This window comes from Lontra canadensis, unplaced genomic scaffold (genome assembly GCF_010015895.1).
Source record: "Lontra canadensis isolate GAN:19392208 unplaced genomic scaffold, GSC_riverotter_1.0 scaffold80, whole genome shotgun sequence".
In the NCBI taxonomy this organism is placed as follows: domain Eukaryota; kingdom Metazoa; phylum Chordata; class Mammalia; order Carnivora; family Mustelidae; genus Lontra; species Lontra canadensis.
In genome coordinates, this window is record NW_022631074.1 from 5,273,286 (window position 1) to 5,287,510 (window position 14,225).

Sequence of the window (14,225 nt, forward strand, 5' to 3'; positions counted from 1 at the left end):
TACCTCTTTCAGTTCCATTGTAAATTATCTATTTCCCTTGTAGTAGAAAACAGAAGTGAGGCTCATTAATCTTTGTTGAACTACTTTGCAGGACCTCCATCTGCACCAAGAAATGTTATCTCTAATATAAACGAGACCTCGGTCATCCTGGACTGGAGTTGGCCCCTGGACACAGGAGGCCGGAAAGATGTTACCTTCAACATCATATGTAAAAAATGTGGGTGGAATATAAAACAGTGTGAGCCGTGCAGCCCAAATGTCCGCTTCCTCCCTCGACAGTTTGGACTCACCAACACCACAGTGACAGTGACAGACCTCCTGGCACATACTAACTACACCTTTGAGATCGATGCCATTAACGGGGTGTCAGAGCTGAGCTCGCCACCAAGACAGGTCGCTGCAGTCAGCATCACGACCAACCAGGCTGGTGAGTACATGCTGGAGGCTTCCTACTCCTGCCGTCTCCAAGCCAAGTAATGGTTTTGACAGAGGGAGTGGAAAAAAGGGTGAGAAAACAATTTTTTAGAAAGACCCCCAGAATTTTCTTTTCAGTCACATTTAGACAGTTATGCTACATTGAATAACTCAATTTAATTCTTTAAGTTGGAATAATCATATTTTTCAGATAATTTTAAACTGGTTTAATCCATTGCTTTTCAATAGGGAATCTTTAAATAATTGGAACACTGGAGATGGTACTTGTGGGCCTCCTTGACACATTCTGATATTCCAAAGAACTTAACAGACATTGAAACGTAGCTTGCAAAAGGTTATGCAGAATACTTAAAACTAGAAATACCTTTATCTATGTTATAATTATATCATATTTTTATATCACTATTCAGCTATTTTATGCTCCTCAGTAGCTCTGAGTGTTATTTGCTGAGATTATTCTCAGATTAATAAAAAAAGAAAATAAATCCATTTTATTTGATAGATATAATTTGTATTTAAAATTCAAAGGAACTTGCAGAGAAGCGTAGTGAAAAGAGGTCTTAGTGAAGAACAGTTGAAATCACTGATCTAAAAATTTGCGAATATAAATTACTTTTATATTTTCCACTGACAATCTTTTTCCAATTGAAACAAAATGCTACATTGGCAGGTTGTAAGACAATGCCCTTTAATAGGAAATGGAAAAATTAAACAATAAGCAAACTTCTCACCTTTCTTTGTCTTTACATCCACAACGTTTCTGTTCTCTTTACTATTAGTAAATCTTGTTCTTTCAATCACCCCCTAAATCTTCTCTGTGTTTTCTCCTTCTCTGGTAATTCTTGACTATGGCTTTTGTGTTTTTGTTTTGTTTTTTAAGCACTGAGGAGTCCAAAATCATTTATGGGATTTCAGTTGTGATTCTTTCAAACATATGGAAAGGTCATACTTGACAAAGTCTACACATGTGACACACCAGTGGTGCCCCTTTGAGATAAGGTGATCATAGTGTTTCCATTATTGATAACTGTGATGAATGAGAAATAAACCGTTTTCTTTTGTAGGCAGCAAGGCCTGTGCAAAGTTAAGCTGATGCTCATTGTATAAAATTGTTGCTCTAAGATACTGTAATTAAGGATACTACCTTCCAAGCAGCTCAAGACCGAAATATCATTGATTGTTTATATGGAAATAAATAATGGAGCCAAAGGGGGAGAAAAGGAAGAGACAGAATGTGCCCTGAGAATGCTTCCACTAGAACTACAGATTCTTGGGTCTGCTCCCAGGTGGGTTCACCTTGGAGCTGGAAGTCAGGATGGAGAGTCAACTTTGCCTCTTACCTGCATGTGGCTTGAATTTGGAAGCCCCTCTGCTGTCTCATGGGACTCGCCCTTTGCTCTGAGGATAGCAGGAGGTGTACTAGATGGCGTTGGCGGAGGTAAAGAGAGCTGATTAAATTCTCTCTTTGGCTGGGAAAGGTCTTAGAGCAGCAGCCAAAAAACTAGCTAAAAGACACTTTTGTTTCACTTGGCTGGCTCAGGAAGATTAGTTAAATCACCAAAGCTGCACAGTTAAGAGCTGTCACCCAGGGCTAATACTCCATAAATATGCATCAGAATGAGTCTGCTCGTGGTTAAAATTTTGCACCACTTCTATACTAGTTCAAAGTAGTTCTAACTACTTCTGCAGATGAGTTACACAAATAGCTCTGTATTGGTTCATTTCTCAGGTACCCTGGGTAGCCTGCTAAACCCAGTGTCTCAGCTCTACTTGTCCTCTCCCATAATTTGGCAACCAAAGGATAAATGCTGGCATAAGGCAGGGGGTGGGGGGAGGTCTTTGCAGTCCTGCACTGGAACTCCTCCTTCTTGAGGGGACCTTGTCACTGCTATGTGATTAATAGGTATTTTGATTATTATCCCTGGCAGAGTCCATGTGCAGACGTCTCCCTATCTGATTCCACACCCCTCTTTTGTTCCTACTTTGCTTCTGCTCGCCTATGCTGATGGAACTCTTACATTTTTACATTCTCTCTTGGTGATAAGTAAACTTTATTTGTGGAAAAGCCATGACTTTTAAATGAAGTGTGCTGTGTCATTATTTTAATCTGGTTTACTGAATCTGTACTTTTCCCCACCGGAATCTAGATCCCAGACCAAACAACATATGTTTTGCTTCGCTTCAGTTAATGGTATTTAAACTTCATAACTAATAGTATTTAAAAATTTGTAACTTAGGTTTACTTAACTGTCTTCCATGAGAGAAAGAGATGAGTAATGCTGTTGCTATATATTGCATGATTACAGCTTCTCATATTCAGTGAACACAGGGATTTTAAGAAATTATAATTATGTGGCACATGGCTTTCCCAAATCCTACATTTCATGCTGATTTACTACCTTGTTTAAAATAGGAGCATCAATCTGTGTTATAATTATCTCCCAAGTCAAACAGCAATGTATAAAAACAAGCAAGAGCTCCTTATTTCCTATCTTATCATTGGCCTCTGGCTTTCTGACAATGCATTTATCAGGAAACTAATAGTTCCAGATATATACAGTGAATGAATCGAGGTAAGGGCAACCAAGAGCAGGCCAAGACATTAAAAAATAAATGGGGTTGATGCTTTGGCCCTCCCAGTTACAAATCACGAGATAAGACAAATTTAACAGGGATGATATCAGTTACTCTCTCTAACCCCACTATCATTTTTGTAAAAAATTACAATTTGTCTACACTATGCACCACTAAGCATTTTATATATTTATTTCAGGGTGTCTGTATCATTCCATGTGCCTGGGGTGATAAAGGTCTTTGTTCCATCTTCAAATCCCCATAGTAAGATATATAACCAAGATTAGGAACAATGCCATTTCTCCAGGGAGTGTTTCTTTGTTTTGCTTTATTTTTGTTCTTGTGAAGGTTAATGGACTGGTAGCCTTGAAAAATGAGCTCCTACCACTAGAAAGATACGGCTGTGACAGATATGATGCCATGGTGTTTAAATTCCTCCTAGGCTCTCTATCTTTGACAAGGATATAAAGGAGGAACGTGAATGTGTCCCGTTTAATTTAGTTTTTGAGATTGAGTTTGTTGATTTTTCACTTGATTATATTGTGAAAGCCTTGCGATGACCACATGATAAGCCACCTTCTAAATTGTAGAGGATTATGTTGTAAATTCGGATATTTGTTCAATACTTTCACATAGTATGCCAGTGAGATCAAAAGCATGGACTCTACATAAAGATTGTATCTATCTGTGAATCTGGCAAACATGTTCAGAAGGAATTGCAAATTGTGAAAAAAAATCTGTAAAGTTATAACTTGGTGTAAATTGTGACTTCTTGTTTTCTTCCCTGAATGAGTGTATTTACTTCTCAGTTCTGGAAATAATCATTCCACTAGTGGACTATCTGTCTCAGTTTATTCTCAACCTCCATGCTAGCAGCTGCCCACTTTTCACTATCCTATAGCATGTGATGATCTTAGTCTAAAATAGGGAGCACTAATAGAGACTTTAGGGACTTTTGGTTCTGAGGTTCACCCACCCCCATTTTACAGCTGGAAAAACTGTGATCCCAGAGGCCTTTTCAACATTTCATCAAGAGATCAAACTTTTCATTTATGTCTCCAACTCCAATTCCATTCTTCTATCCTCAAATTCTTTCTGTCATCCTGTGATTCATGCCATGTGGCTACAAAAATAAATGCTTAGCCATGGAGACAGAGAGGAAGATTGTTGGAACATTTACTCTAACTTATGCCATCCCTAGTAAATTTAGTCCTTGCTTCTCAGTCATCTGTCAAAGAGTTTTTTAGAGGTGTTCTGTGCTCAACCGTCCTTATCATCTCTACTCTTCAGCAAACCTAATCTCAACCTTCATGCCTTCATTTTCCACAGATGATTTTCCCTCTGGGATACTGTGATTTATAATAAGAAATAATACATTTGGTCTTCGTCCCAGTTTAGGACATAATGCTCCTAAAACCCCTGGAATTTCTTAAGTGATGAGAGTAATAAAGGTATATTTTGTTATTCATAATAACCCCCTCCAACCAGGCCTGCATTTATGTTAATGAATCAGCTTTTGGAAAACCCCTAAGGATGGGGTCTGATTGCCAGAGGAACCAAACCCTGTGATTAGAAGGTTGAAACTTTCAGGTTCCCTATTCCCCACCCCCAGCTCCAGGAATAGGGAGAGGGGCTAGAGATGGAGTTAAATCACGAGGGGCCAATGATATAATCATTCTTGTCTATATAATGAAGCCTCCCTAAAAGCCCAAAAGTTGGGATTTAGAAAGGTTCTGGGTTGGTGAACACATACAGGTGCTGGTAGATGACGTGACTGGAAAGAAGGAGGAAGCTCTGTGACTCTTCTGCTACATCTTGTCCTACACATCTCACCCATCTGGCTGTTCCTGAGTTGTATCTTTTCATAAGAAGCTGGTAATCTAGTAACAAAAATGTTTCCTGGGGTTGCCTGGGTAGCTCAGTGGGTTAAAGCCTCTGCCTTCCACTCAGGTCATGATCCCAGGGTCCTGAGATTGAACCCCGCATTGGGCTCTTTGCTTGGCGGGGAGCCTGCTTCCGCCTCTCTCTCTCTGCCTGCCTCTCTGCCTACTTGTGATCTCTGTCTGACAAATAAATAAATAAAATCTTTAAAAAAAAAATGTATCCTGCATTCCATGAGCTACTATAACAAGTTAATTGGACCCAAGGAGAAAGTGGTGGGAATTTCTGATTGATAGCTGGTGGGAGAGAATCACAGATACCAATCTGGATTTGAGATTAACAGCTGAAAGGAAGGCAGGGAGACAGCCCTTAACCTGTGGGTCCAATGCTAATTCCAGGTAGATACTATCAGAATTGAATTCAGTTGTAGGAGACCCAGCTCATGGGTCAGAATTGCAAGGTGTGTGTTACACATTTAGTAAACAGAAGGGAAATGTTTTGTGAGTTGAGTGTTGAGATTAGAGGAGACACAGCACAGTGTTTTGCCCCCTCTTACATTGTCCTCACTTTCAAGACCGTAAAGGTTAAGAGGAAAAAGAAAATACTACTCCCCACTACCCCAAACCCACCTTCTTTAAGTCTAATTTTCTCGCTTTGTACTTATTTTCAGATTCCAGAATTTTTATAGAATGTACTCTCAAGCAAATTTTCTTCTCCTCTAGCACCTTCAGCATGTGCGCTCCTGCCTCTTCTTCTTTGCCTTTTGGGCAATTGTTTAGGTTTTCCATCTCTTAGAGGAAGTTTCAAAGAATGAAATAACAGAAGCAGCAATAATAATATTCACATAAGTGTGTGATCTTCAAGATTTCATCTTATTTTTCCTCCTAATTTTCAGACTAAGATAACACACACACACACACACATTTTGTAGTGTAACCCTTACTTCTTTTGTTCTCTCATTCATACTAAGGTTTGATTTCTGCCCTCGTGTGACAGAAAGTCCTTCAATAATTTCCTATTTGTATCTTTATGCTAAAGTGTCAGGAAGAATATAAATTTCATGAGGCTGTGAATCTTCTCTGATGTTCGCATTTGTATTTCTCAGACATAGAACAATGCCTTCCAGCACCTTGTAATCACTCAAATGTTTACTGAATGAATGATTGTTTAATGGAAATTTTCATCATTCAAAATTAAATATATTCTCCCTCAAACAACTTTCTTTCCTTATTTTTTCTTCCTCTTTGCAAAGATAACCATCATTTCCCTAGTTCACCAGATCCTAATCTAACACTTGGAAGCATCTTTGGTTCATCTTTTACATATAAGAAGTTGTTACATGCTACTGATTTTTCCTTTCAGTTGTTTTAGATCCTCACACTTTGTTCACCATACTTAATGTCAATTTCTAAAATTCCTGGTTATAGCATTTATAAGTAAATGATGTGATGAATTGTAATAGTTCTCTTTTAATTATGTTGAGATTCCAAGATAAAAAGTAGGAATTTAAATAAAAATATTTTACTTCTTAGCAACTTCTTTCCACTGAGATATGTGTAAAAAGTGTTAAGAGGTCAACAAATATGTTTGAATGCCTCTTTTACCTGCATACCATATGTGCCCAACCCATGCAGGAATTTGCAATCTTAAGTATAGAATTAAAAACAATATATATGAGGGGGCGCCTAGGTGACTCAGTCAGTTAAACATCTGCCTTTGGCTCAGGTCATGATCCTCGGGTCCTGGAAATGAAGCCCACATCTGGCTCCCTGCTCAGCTCAGAGCCTGCTTCTCCCTCTGCCACCCATCTCCCCCGCCCATGCCTGTGCTCATTCATGCACTCTCTCTCTGAAATAAATAAATAAAATCTTTTAAAGCAATATATATGAAACAAATATACATAAGGCACTATGTAATTAAATTAGTTAGAAATTTTGGGGAAACCTTTGAAGAAGAATTAAATGTACTTTGAAAAATAGAAATAAAACAGATAGACATAAAAAGAAGTATGTATATCATATCACAATATTGGAGCTGAGTTTCCTAAAGGCTAGGCTGAAAGGAAGAAATTGATCTTGTTTAAGGAGTAACAAAAACTCAGGTTGAATAGTCAAGGAAGACCAAGTACCCTGAATGTTACATAATGGGATGTTGGATAGAGATAAACACTTCGAGTGGAAGAATAACTTCATTCAATTTGTGTTTTAAGAAGTATTGAAAAGAGGAGAGAATAAAATCAATGAATAAAATTCTTGGCATTTGAGTGAATTATAATGAAAGAATGAAACAAATAACATCATTGGACTTATATGAGTATTAACATTATCTGTAATTATTATATTCAAGTCTAACATGGCATTTTTAAAACTTTCGAGCCATAAATCCAACCTCCCAAAAATAGTTTTTTGGGACTTCAACCTTTTTCTACTTGGATTCCAGGTTGCCAGATTGTTGACACTGAGTAACTACCATCAGTCCTAGAATTTTTGGACTAACTAGCCTTAGTTTGACACTTAGGTAAATGCCATCCTATTTCTCTCAATTTGTTAGTTGAGAGAGATGTCTCTCCATTCTCTGGGTCCTAGTATTGCTCTAGTATTTCCATTTTCAACATCTCCCCAATCTTGATTTTTTTTTTTTCTCCAAGCATGCACATTTTTAATATTTTTTTCTAGTTCCACTTAAACTTACTTTTTCTCTGCTCAGTGGGGAGCCTGCTTCCCTCTCTCTGCCTGCCTCTCTGTCTACTTGTGATCTCTCTCTGTCAAATAAATAAATAAAATCTTTACTTTTTCTCTATGAACGTTATCGTGACCCTGATTCTTACCTAGAGTGAATGGAACTTTCCCTCTTCTTTCAATTTATCCTACTAGAGTTCTGCATGTAGGTGTATAATTTCTATCATAAGATGTGATTTGTCCATTAGTAGAAAAAGAAACAGGTATCTTTCATACATCTTAAATAAGCAATACATCCTTTAAAAAAATGAATCCTAGAACTATCAGTTCCTTTTGGCTAAGTTTAGAATCTACTCTGATTTTTTACATTGATAAGACAATATTTCTAAATCTTCTGTATTTCTGATTTTGAAATATGTTTACTCTATCCTCCTGTTCTGCTGTAATTTAGGAACAGAATATATGGATATGATATTGGAACATCTCATGTCAAAGATAGCTGGTCTGTCTTTAGCGTTTCTGAGGAAGCAAATGTTTCAGTACAAAGGTAGAAAAGGCACAAAGCTGCATCTGTTATTAAAATATGAACACATATTGGTGTAGTCTCTATAGAAATATATGCTGTCACATAATTATGTAGACTGAAAGTAAAGTAGATACCAGAAGAATTTGCATTAATTCTTCCAGAACATGGAGGAAGGTGTTTTGCAACATCAGTGAAGTGAGTTAGAATGATAAAGTATGATGAAAATCAACCACAAAATAGTGAGGTAAGATTCCGGTAATGAACTATGATGAATCCTGCCCTCCTTATTTCACTAGTATGATTAACAAGCCCTGAAAATGGAAATCTCACCCTTTTATTTCTCTCAGGGAACAAGTGAGGCCCAAGTCAGGCTCAGGGATTATGAGTGAATATATACATTATAATTTTCCTGGTGCATTTTACTTGTGTGATAATTTAGCTTCTTTCTTTCTGATTTGAAATTGAGGCAGATACCTGTGCATCTAGGAATATCACTCTGCAGTGACATGTCCTCATGTGTCTGAACCCTTCCACATCGTTTAACATATTAATCATGCCTTTCAGCCATCATGTCCTGGGATGGAGGCAGATTATAGATCTGCAGCAGGAGCTATAAGCTAAACAAAATCAGAACCATAGACTGTCCTCACAGTTATTCAGAACTTTTATGTGAACTTAAAGCCACAACTCTATGGAGAATAAGTAGATGAAGACAGGGGATTCCAGGATCCAAATTAAATTTCATCCCATCTTCATTTCTGATCCTTAGCACAACTACTATCAATGGAGCAGACAGGTGCCTGGAGGACTGTGCTTTTCTTTCTTGCTGGCTTCTCTTACAGGGTGTTCACAAGAGTAGAGATATCAACAAGCAGCTAGAGGAGGAAATACGGTGTTAACTAAAGCATATAAATTCTAAGAAAGAAGTAACCATTTAATGCTAACTTGTGCCATCTTCGCTGCATCTCTCCAAGAGCAAAAAATGCTTCTTTGACAACAGAAATCTTTATTGTTCTTATTTGTCCCCAACAGAATATTTTTAGTTTCAAAACATAGAAAAAACAATGATTTAACTTTTTTTAAATGTGCTCTACCCTTTAAGAGTTAAATTAAACATGGAAGGTCCTTAGGGAATAATTGTAATATGTGCAAATCATTGAGAAATTGAGTAGATGAACACATCTAAAAGGAGAAGATGCTCTGTTCTCAGAAGCAAATGTTTTACTACCATTGGCCAGACTCTTTCATAACAAAATTTTTTCATAATAAACAAGTAATGCTGAAAAAAGAAATATATGAAGATGGTTATCATATTATTGTAAAATCTTGACTGACTGGCATATAGATTATATGATACTTTTTTCTTTTAAAATCAAAATTTCACATGATTTGAGCAATGCTAACAAGAACTAGAAACCTGAATTGCCTTATTAGAGAGTTATTTATCCCAACCTTTCTTGTTAAAATCAAACAAAACCCCAAATTTCTAAAGTAGCTTGGAAAGATTGTGCTTACTATTAATCAATGCTACTATAAGAATATTTATCTTGGGGGCACCTGGGTGGCTAAATCAGTTAGGTGTTCCACTCTTGGTTTCAGCTCAGGTCATGATCTCCTGGGTCCTGAGATTGAGGAGCATTGAGCTCTGTGCTCAGCAGGGAGTTTGCTTGAAGATTCTCTCCCTCTGCCCCTCCCCCACTTGTTTCCATTCTCTCTCTCTCTAAAAAAAAAATAAAAACACAAATATTTAAAGATAAATAAATCAATAAATAGCATTTACCTTGAAAACTTGTTATGATCCAGAAATAATCTCTTATTGGTTTTTATTTTCATCTCATTAGGAAAAAAATAATTATAATAAATCAAAAGAGAGAAAATCTTTGTTCACAATTTTGTCTAAAAACTAGCTTTAAAGGACAGGTTAAATTTCAGGGTAGGAGAGTTCTGGAATGGGTGTCCAAAAAGGCTCTCTGTGCTCCCAATCTGATCCTCTGAATGGGTCACTTATCATAGCTATTGTTTTATATTTTTTATAAAACATTTACTATATATTATTATATATTAAATACATTAATATGTATTATTAATTATTATTTTTATGTTTTGAGGAATTTATTCCCAATTTTATTTTAAAAATGAATTAAGGCAGTTATTGGAATAAACTGGAGCCCTTGCATCCTTTCTGAAATAGATAAAATACTTCACACAGATTGTTGTGAGGAGTAAAAAAATGAGAGACAGCATAAGTAACCAAGGAAGTGCTTAAAAAAGTCATTGTGCCCCATTTCCAGTATAATCATACCGATCTTGTTTTGTCTAGAGGGAAATAAAAACTGAAATAAAATATATATGAATAAATATTAAAACATGAGGTCAAGGGGCGCCTGGTGGCTCAGTGGGTTAAAGCCTCTGCCTTCGGCCCAGGTCATGATCCCAGGGTCCTGGAATCAAGCCCAGCATGGGGCTCTCTGCTCTGCAGGGAGCCTGCTTCCTCCTCTCTCTCTGCCTGCTTCTCTGCCTACTTGTGATCTCTCTCTGTCAAATAAATAAATAAAATCTTTAAAAAAAAAAAATGAGGTCAAGTTCTGAAATATTCTATTTGATGTGATTGGTTTAGGCCCCAGTTCTTTCAAAATTATAATTCATCCGTGTAATGTGGAACAACATCCGTGTGTGTGTATATGTATATATATATATACATATCATACATATGTATACACACACGCACACACACACACACACACACACACACATATATATACAGCCTATGTATATATAGGCTTTGAGCTAGCACTGAGGTGTTCCTGTGAAGGTCTAATCAAAACGTGTAATAGAAAAAAAAAAAAGTGTAATAGGCAGTTGGATATATTGGTCTATTCTGCTGAGTCTTGAGCAAGGACAAGACCCAAGAACATCCATAAAATAAAGGGGTGTGTGGGGTGCCTGGGTGGTTGAATCAGTTATCTGTCTGACTTTTGTTATCAGGTCAGACCTTGATCTCAGTGTTGTGAGTTGAAGCCCTACACTGGGCTCCGTGCTAGGTGTGGAGCCTACTTAAAAAATTAATTAATTAATTAATTAATTAAAGGGATAGGTAAGAATAATAAAATGATAGTCAAGTGAAGAATGTCCATAATGATTAGAGAAAAGAAATGGGCAGAGATATAGGAAGAAATCAATCACAAAATAATATTATTTTTGTAAGTTTTAAATTCCAGCTAGTTAACAACATAGCGTGTTTGTATCCCATTGACTTAGTGTTTTTCTGTTCTTTGAGTAAACACCCAGTAGTGCAAGTGCTGGACCATAACTTTTTTAGGAACCCTCATAACCTTTTCCATTGTGGACCCACCAGTGTGCATGCCCATAAACAGTTCAAGAGGGTTCCTTTCCCTCCAACACCTGTTGTTTCTTGTGCTGTTGATTTTAGCCAGTCTGACAGTTGTGAGGTAACATCTCATTGTAGTTTTGATTTGCATTTCCCTGATGATAAGTGATGATGAGTATCTTTTCATGCATCTGTTGGCCATCTGTACGTCTTCTTTGGAGAAACGTCTATTCATTTTTTTAAATTGGATTATTTGTTTTTTGGGTGTGGAGATTTTTAAGTTCTTTACATATTTTGGATACTAACACTTTACCAATCTATTATTGGTAAATATCTTCTCCCATTCAGTATGTTGCTTTTTAATTTTGTTGATTATTTCCTTTGCTGTGCAGAAGCTTTCTATTTTGATAAAGTTCAGATAGTTTATTTTTGCTTTTAATTCTCTTGCCTTAGAAGACATATCTAGAAAAAAGTGTTGTTATGGCCAGTGTCAGAGAGATGACTGCCTGTGTTCTCTTCTAGGATTTTGATGGTTTCCTGTCTTACATTTAGGTCTTTAGCTCATTTTGAATTTATTTTTGTGTATGGTGTAAGAAAGTGGTCCAGTTTTATTCTTTTGCACGTTGCTGTCCAGTTTTCCCAACACTGTTTCTTTTTCCCATTGAATATTTATCCTGTTTTGTCAAAGACTAATTGACTATATAGTTGTGGATTCATTTCTGGATTTTCTATTCTGTTGTACTGATCTGAGTGTCTATTTTGTACCAGTACCATACTGCTTTGATCACTATAGCTTTGTAATGTAATATAATATATACAATACAGCTTTGTAATATAAGTCCAGAATTGTGATGCAATTAAGCACAATTAAGATTGCTTTGGCTATTTGGGGACTTTTGTGGTTCCACACAAATTTTAAGATTGTTCTAGCTCTGTGAAAATGTGGTTGATATTTTGATAGGATTTATATTAAATGTGTAGATTGCTTTGGCTAATGCAGACATTTTAACATTTCTAATCCATGAGCATGGAATGTCTTTCCATTTCTTTGCATCATCTTGAATTTCTTTATCAATGTTATAGTTTTCAGAGTATAGATCTTTCCCGTCTTTGGTTAAGTTTCTTCCTAGGTATCTCATTATTTTTGGTGTAAATGGAATCAGTTCCTTGCTTTCTTTTTCTGCTGCTTCATCACCATTGTATAGAAATGCAACAGAAATGCAATGTACATTGATTTTTGTATACTGCAAATTTACTGAATTCATTTACAGTTCTAGCAGTTTCTTGGTGGAGTCTGTCAGGATTTCTATATATAGTGTCATCATCTGCAAACAGTGAGTTTTACTTCTTCCTTTGTAGTTTAGATGCCTTTTATTTCTTTTTGTTGTCTGATTTTTGTTGCTAGGGCTTCCAGTCCTGTGTTGAATAAAAGTGGCAAGAGTAAAGATCCTTCTTTTTCCTGACCTTTGGGGAAAATCTCTCAGTTTTTCCCCATTAAGAATGATGTTAGCTATGGGCTTTTCATATATGGTCTTTGCTATGTTGAGCTAGATTCCCAGTAAACCTACTTTGTTGAGGGTTTTATCATAAGTAGATGCTGTGCCTTGTTTAATGCTTTTTCTGCGTCTATCAAAATGGCTATATGCTTCTCATCCTTTTCCTTGTTGATGTGCTGTATAGTGTTGATTGATTGGCAAATATTAACCATCCTGACAACACAGGAATGAATCTCATTTGATCATGGTGAATTATTTTTTAATGCATTGTTGGATTTGGTTTGCTAGTATTTTGTTGAGGATTTTTGCATCTATGTTCATCAGAGGTATTGACATGCAGTTCTCTCTCTCTCTCGCTCTCTCTTTTTTTTTTTTTATGGTGTCTTTATCTGGTTTTTGTATCAGGGTAATGCCAGACTCAGAATAAATTTGGAACTTTTCTTTCCTTTTCTCTATGTTGAATATTTTGAGAATAAGCGTTAACTCTTTTTTAAATGTTTGGTAGAAATCACTTATGAAGCCAGCTGGCCCTGGACTTCTGTTTTTTGGGAGTTTTTTTTATTACTAAGTCCATTTATTTGCTGGTAACCAGTCTGTTTGAATTTTCTAGTTCTTTCTGTTTCAGTTTTGGTAGTTTATGTTTCTAGGAATTTATCCATTTCTCCTAGTTTGTCCATTGTGTGGACAGATAGTTTTTCATAACATTCTCTTATAATTGTTTGTATTTCTGTGGTGTTAACTGAGTAACAATCTCCTTTCTCATTTGTTGTTTTTTTTTATATGAATCTTTCCTCTGACAAAAGAATATTTTAACAATCATTTCATATAGACTTAAAATAATAAAATTCTAACCAAAGAAACAATGTTGTGATGTGAAACAAAGATTTTGTGATTACTTAAAATACTGTAAGTAAGACTGAGAAGGACAAATACCACATGATTGCACTGGTATGTGGAATCTAAAAAACAAATGAATAAACAAATAAGCAAAAAAAAAACCTGAATAGAACTATAAACACCAAGAACAAAGAAAGGGGCTAGGAGCATGAACAAAATGGCAAAAGGGGTGAGAGATTCAGATTTCCCAGTTATGGAATAAATAAACCATGGGAATAAAAAACACAGCATAAGGAATATAGTCAATGATATTATGATAGCAATGTATGGTGACAGATGGTAGCTATACTTGTGGTGATCCTAGCATAACATAGAGAAGTTGAAACACTGCTACGCTGTACACTTGAAACTAAAGTAATATTGTGTGTCAACTATACTCAAAAAAAAAAAGGGAAAAAAAGGCCATAAGG

The 14,225-nt window shown here is 36.2% G+C and overlaps 1 protein-coding gene across 3 annotated transcripts in view; it reads left to right on the plus strand.

Moving 5' to 3' along the window:
• Positions 1 to 14,225, plus strand: part of EPHA3 (EPH receptor A3) — a 354,910-nt gene that overhangs the window by 228,959 nt on the left and 111,726 nt on the right. For all 3 annotated transcript variants that reach the window (XM_032882231.1, XM_032882232.1, XM_032882233.1), the window contains exon 5: positions 92 to 427. In XM_032882231.1, coding sequence (XP_032738122.1) covers positions 92 to 427 — 336 coding nt within the window. The remainder of the gene's footprint in view (positions 1 to 91; positions 428 to 14,225) is intronic.